General features: G+C 29.6%; 1 protein-coding gene across 2 annotated transcripts in view; it reads right to left on the bottom strand.

The window, feature by feature from the left end:
- Window positions 1–3,676: 3,676 nt before the first annotated feature.
- Window positions 3,677–7,025, bottom strand: part of LOC108721866 (multidrug resistance-associated protein 4) — a 26,976-nt gene continuing 23,627 nt past the window's right edge. For both annotated transcript variants that reach the window (XM_018446647.1, XM_018446648.1), the window contains 4 exons: window positions 6,200–6,534; window positions 5,576–5,821; window positions 5,032–5,334; window positions 3,677–4,439 (listed from right to left, as the gene is read on the bottom strand). In XM_018446647.1, the coding sequence (XP_018302149.1) occupies window positions 4,299–4,439; window positions 5,032–5,334; window positions 5,576–5,821; window positions 6,200–6,534 (1,025 nt within the window). In that variant the 3' untranslated portion in view covers window positions 3,677–4,298. The remainder of the gene's footprint in view (window positions 4,440–5,031; window positions 5,335–5,575; window positions 5,822–6,199; window positions 6,535–7,025) is intronic.

Genomic DNA, 7,025 nt, shown 5'->3' with positions numbered 1-7,025 from the left:
ATTTTGTTACTTTTAGCTACTTAATAGCTGTTTAAATAGTAACTAGAATAACATGAATAACTATTTTTAGTAACATTATCAGTTTCAAAAATATATAAAAAAATCTAACTGGATATTGCACGCAACAGTTAAACAAACTATGATTAATGACTCACCTTGTAATTAAAGTTCAGTTTAAAAAAACTTTTGTAGTATAGATAAATTTCTTGTAATTCAATTTAATAAAATAATTTTATTAGTTAGGTAATCTTTTTTACGAAATCTTGATGCTTCTACATTTTATTATTAACTAAGTATATATATAAACACTTTTATTGCTGTCGGCCTCTCAGAACAATTCGCGCGCGCGCGTATTGCACACTTTTATACTGTTCGTTTGACTCAACCATGTCACCGTCATCTTATTATAAATGTAAGTTTTTATTACTGTATTAAACTGTGATAATGTCACAGTAATTATTTAATATTTCAGTTTCCTCTTAACTCACGATTAAGTATTCTGCCAAATACTAAAGACGTACGTTGATAATTTTTACCTCTAGACGTCATTCATGACGTTATATTGATGTTTTCGCTGTATCCAATATATGGCGATAATTTATACTAATTTATCAATTTACACTGAAGATAAGCCCAACAAGGCACTTGAACTTCTGTATTTAATCTTGATTAATGTTGCTCTACATAATTTCCATTCAATATCAGCTTTCATTTATTGATGATTTATTTTTATTATAAAGTATTTGTAATTTAATAAGACGATTAATTTTTTTGAAACCTTTGTATATTTACACTTTATTTTTTAATTTTATTAAATTTGATAATAAACTTTAATTTTATTTGTTATTTCGTCACATAAAATTAATAATGTTATTACTTTATGATTAAGTTTTTAAACATTTAAAATTAATTGATAAACTAGAACCCTCGGTTGAAGCTAGATCTTAAAATGCTTAAATAATTCAATCTTGAATCACTAAATATACTATATATGTACTTAACATATATACCACACTTGTAATCTAACAAACTGCGCGCCGAAAAATTTCCGGACTATATAAACGCAATTAAACCACTGTAGTAATCTCACGAATTAATTAATTTCTAATAATTTCGATGCTTCAAACAGACATCATATTTCAAAAATGATTCTCAAAGATGATAAAAAGATTCTTTGCGTTCGAGAAGAAAAATACAGCTGTATAAGAAGAAGACACCGCATAAGAGCGAGAGAGATGGTAAGTATAAATGGTATAAGTATAGCGGGAACGGACCGTGTGACGGCAGCGGCAATGGAGACGGCCATTAACCCCACGTGATGGCGGATCGCAACGCGGACCCCGCAATAGAATTTTCCGCACCCTGTGACGTCATCATTCTCCCCCCTCGCCCGTGACGTCATCATCCTGCCCCTCCCCCGTGACGTCATCAGCCTGCCCCTCCCTGTAACGTCATCCCCGTCCCCCGTGACGTCAGCCCCCTCGTCTAGTGGCGTCAACCCCCTCGTCTAGTGACGTCTTCTCCCCCCCGGAGAACCTGGGTTAGAACCCACCTATTATACCTACTTCACTATTATTTAAATTACGCAATTTGCAAAAGAAAATGGAAAGAATTTTATTTTCGAAATATATTCATAGAATTCGTTTTTAGTTGATTTCGTATAGAAACAAATCACAAATATTCGAATTATGCGTTTACTTTTTAATTAACTAAGCAGATCATGTTTTTATTAGTATTAATAAAGTGCAATACTTAGTTTCTGAGAAATAAGAGGGTGTCGCTCTTTAAGAGACCTATGTCAGTATTGGCGACTTTTCTCTAATACACTGCAAGTGCGTAAATGCTTTTCGCAATAATATTCGCTATCGCAAAATTGAAAGTGAGCATTACTCAGAAAAGCATATTCAATCATTTGTGGTGCATATATTACTAATTTTGTAATTTTTTAAGAAAACGGATAAATGTTCTGCAATTTAATTTTTAAGAAAATGTTATTACATTTAACAGTAAATTTCTATTTCATTTATTTTTGTTTTATTTCGTAACATAAAATCAATAATATTATTATTTTATAATTAACTTTATAATTATTTTCTAATGAAATCTTAAATTTAAAATGCAAAAGTTAATTATAAAATAATAATATTATTGATTTTATGTTACGAAATAATAAATTAAATTAAAGTTTAACTATTAAATCTAATAAAATTATCTTCTTAAATTAAATTACAGAAAATTCATCGCAAAAATGTGACAGTAATAGAGTTAATACATACAAAAAAGGTAAAACAATTGCGCAGCAGCGTTATTTAGGAATTTATAGATTTAACAAGAAAGAATTCGTGTTTTACAATTTATTTTTTTCTATATATTTCGTTGTACTTTGGTTAACATTGTTGACATACGACATTTCATACGGTGCGATCACGTGTGCGCATACTTTTTCATCTTAAAGTTACTATACATAATTTTTTACTGTTCACTGTACAACTGTGTCGTAAATGTTTTATAATACAGAGCAAGAATGTGTATAATTGATTGCAAAAAAGTGGCGAAGGTTTGGAAGCATGAAGTAGCTTTGTAAAGATGATTCCAAAATTAATCCTATCAAATATGTAAAAGTTATCGTTTACAAAAATATATTCGTAAATACTCACGTGAAGCTTACCTCAAACATAATTCTATAGTTTCATATAATATATCGAGGTATATATGCTATTTTAACATTATTCTATTAGATAATTAATACATAATATGCTTTAATGTGTGTGGTATATTATATAATGATAATAATAACAGTACTAATAAAATAATTATTAGCAAGAAACGTGCTATATTACTTACATAATATATTCTATTATATGACAGTACATACTATACGTACACTATATCACGTACTATATTTCATAATGCCTACTATAAGATATATATATATATATATTTCTTATTTGCTACAACAGGGACACAACTCGAAAAAAGTTTTCCAAAAAATGAGGGTTTCAATGTTTTGAATCATTGAAATTTTGAAGTGCAATTTTGATAACTTTATTGTAGAGTAAAAGTTTTTTTTTTTTAATAAACTCCTTTTTTATACTTCCTTTTTTTCTATAAGCAACTTCAAAATGACATTTTTTTAAGTTATGTTGATGTAGCAAATGGTGAGCGATATATATTCTATATACTTTCATCCTAACAAATAATGTACATAGTTGCATCGATAAATGCAGTAGACAAAAGTATTAAATTCATTTCTGCATTTATGTTGAACCTGCATTATAACAAGAATCAAGTAATAATAAGTAAAACTCAAATAATCGTTTAAGTATTTGAGCTGAATTGGAGTATTTATTCGAACATTATCCATCATTATACGAATCTTAGAGCCATTATGAAATTCTCATTGAATAAACGTTGGGGATAATTGAAAACGATGTAATTCCGAAATCTGATCATTACGCATTTAAAAATATACATGTAATATACCTAAGACAAACTGAAAAAATTTATATACATAATACTTATAATTATGTATAATTAATTAATATATGTATATAATATATAATTTATATGAATAAAAAAATATTCTTATAAATTGGCCTTATATATATACTTCTACACCTCTCTCAGATTCATATATAATTTCAATTATTTTTTATAAAATTTACTCAATAAAGGTTGTATTGCAATTTTAATTTCTCCAAGATCGTCTATGGTTCTTATAAGATTTTTTGCGGCTCGGAACACGTATGATGGATATTGGTAGAGATCACAGCAAGTTTACTGTGTGTGCGTGAATATTATCTTACATACAATTTCAAGTTTATGCTAAATCACGCTTCATCTCATTGACTCAATTCATCCTTGATTAATGAAGTACGTGTTTGCTTTATCACAAGAATTAAGTATATTCATAATTTCTGTAATAGTAGGGTAGAAAAATATATAACAATGTTACGAGACTTAACTCGTGGCAGAAACTTGCACTAGATATTACGACAAGGGAATTATGTTTTCCCTGTATTCTTATTAAAAACGATACAAAAATATAATTTTTTAGACGCATTCCACGCTTTGCATCACAACGTTATGATACTTAACGAAAGTATCATGACGTCGCAAAGAAAGATATACAAAATATGCCCTTTGGTCTTATAGAAATGTACAAACATTTGTCTACATGCGCCATTTTGTATGCTCTATCGTCTATGTCATAAGTATACTGGGCACGTTAAGTAATCCGCTTTTATCTTGAAAAATTTAGCTAACGAAAGAATATATCAGAATTCATCAATACTTCGTCACGTTTCTCTATACTTGTCTATATAGGCCTGCTTCGCCACCTTGACCAGTTGATCGTACATACCTGGGCCAGTCTCCTTTACTAACGAAGTAAATTGACTATAGCTGTTTTTCAATAATATGTGAGGGTGATCGTATTCCTGTAAAACAATAGGAATTACGATTTAATAATTAAATTATCGTTATTTTGTTGATATTAAATATAAATCGTAATTCTGCATGTATACGAGATGCATTAAAAGTAATAATTAACATCTTAATGAAAAAATTCTCATAGTATTTTTAATAATTTTTCATATTTTTAATTTATATTTTTCTTTGGAAATTATAAAATTGTTAAAATATTTTAGAATTTATATATATAAAGAATTTTAGAAAAAGATGAATATTTTTTTAACATATATTTCTCGAAAAAATATTCTAATTCGTATAAAAAATCTAAAAATTTTTCTAAAAAAATTATAATATTTATACAGAAATTTTGAAAAATTATATTACAAACTTTTAAATCGTTTACTGGGATAAATAGATTTATTCATCTTCTGAAATAAAATATTTTCAAGTTTCCAGCAGAAGATAAAAAGAAAATGATATAAAGATTTTTTTCTAATGAAGGCTTCTTCAAACTTTAAAATCTTGTTCTCAAACGCTCTTATGATTTGAAGATTTCGATACTTTGAGGATCCAAGCAAGCTTCCAAATTGTCATAAAAATTAACGAAGCTGTACTTACAGCCATACGACCCTTATCCATCACCAAAACCTTGTCGCTGTCCATTATAGTATTCAGTCGATGCGCCACTGTGAGCATCGTACATGTCGCGAATTTTTTCCTAATAGTCCGTTGAATCAACGCGTCGGTATGCGGATCTACGTTCGCAGTCGCCTCGTCCAGCATCAATATACGATTGTTTCTCAGGATAGCTCTCGCTAAGCATACCAACTGTCTCTGTCCAACGCTATAATTGCTGCCTCTGTCAAACACGCGACTTTCCAAGCCGTTTCCGATAGTAACAACCGCTTCTTTTAGCTCAACCTGAAATACAAAAGGAATTATAGGATAGTATAAAAAGTTCATAATTATTTAATAATCGTAGGACCATGTGACTTAAAGTTTGATGATAGTTCGTCATTTTGGGAATCCCAGAATTTTCAAATTTTTGAAATTTGGGATGTTAAGATAGTCTTTGGAATTAAAATGTTGAAACCTTTGGACGTAATAGCGTTACGTTTCCAATTAAGCACAGGTCTATTTTTAAATTAGAAATTATTCGAACCTCTTCAAGTGCCTCCCACAAATCCGTGTCGGAAAATTCATCGAAAGGATCTAAATTACGCCTCAGAGTACCTGAGAACAAAACGGGATCCTGAGGGATGATGGATATTTTGCGTCGCAAGTCCTCCAAAGCTATCGAACCCGTGCACACGCCGTCAATCTCGATGATTCCCTCCACTTTTGCCAATCGGAATAATGCTGATATTAGCGACGATTTTCCGGCGCCTGTTCTTCCCACGATACCAATCTATAATAATTTTATTTTTCAAGCATCTAAATTATTTTTCACAAACGTCTTCATATTAACGTATGTAATTTTCCAGCTTAGATTATTGAGGCTTTAAAGTTACTCAGTTATGTATTCATAATTTCTTTATATTGTTCTGATAAAACTAGAAATAAATTGAAGTAAAATTAAAAAAATATTTTATTTTTTATCAATCTCCTTTCTTACATAATTTTTTAACATTCAATAAAATTTATCTTAGAAAAAATCAGCAATTTTTTCAAATATCTCCAGAGAGTGTAAAATTTAAAATTCTTCTATTTTTTAAAATAAAGTTTTTCACTCTCTCTCTTTCTTCTCATTTGTTTCTATAAAATTTTTTACGCAAAATTCCCATACCTTCTCTCCAGGATAAATCACTATATTCAGGCCCTTGAGGACAGGTGGGTCTTCGTCCGCGTAGCGCATATAGATATTCTTGAACTTGATGCAACCCTCATCGGGCCAGGTTTTGGGGACACTGGACGGCAGCGCCAAATACTTGTCCTTTTTCTTCACATACGCCCCTCGATCTCTTAGATTCGGTTCTGCCGAAAGCTGAACGTACTCGAGTACGCGTTCCACTGCCATCATCTGATTTGCTACCTCCGCGCTCTGTCGCATTCCCCATTGAATCATTCCGGTCATTGCCATTACCTGTGTTATAGCCAAACCAACTTCGCCACCGGAAAATGCTGCAAGATATACCCAACATATATAACATCTCATTTAGCTTCGTTTTTGATTCATTTTTTATTCTATTAAAATATATATCTGACCTAAATATTTTGATTCATTAATTAACAATATTATTAACAAATTCTTATTTTACAAAATAAATATAATTTTTATAATAAATAAGTTTTCCTCAAATCTCTCTCTTGTAATTAAATTGTTTAATAATGTAAGTATTAATTTATAAAGTTTTTAGAAAGAATAATAATGTTTGTGTGTGTTTTGTCAAGTAAAATTCTTTCTAAATTTTCTTAATAAATTAGTATATTTTTGCTAATATGGCCTTCTATGAATATTGATTACTCACTCTTTTTTTGAGGTTTTCATATCAAAATAATTATTTGATAATCGATTGTAACTCTACTGTTAATCTATAGTTTATATTACGTGTACTATTTTTAGTACTGAGCAGCTTATATGCAGAAGTTATGTGAATGTATATACATTCATT

Source organism: Mycetomoellerius zeteki, unplaced genomic scaffold, assembly GCF_001594055.1.
Source record: "Mycetomoellerius zeteki isolate Tzet28-1 unplaced genomic scaffold, Tzet1.0 scaffold186, whole genome shotgun sequence".
NCBI classification, from domain to species: Eukaryota; Metazoa; Arthropoda; class Insecta; order Hymenoptera; family Formicidae; genus Mycetomoellerius; species Mycetomoellerius zeteki.
This window is presented reverse-complemented; position numbering and strand designations above follow the sequence as displayed.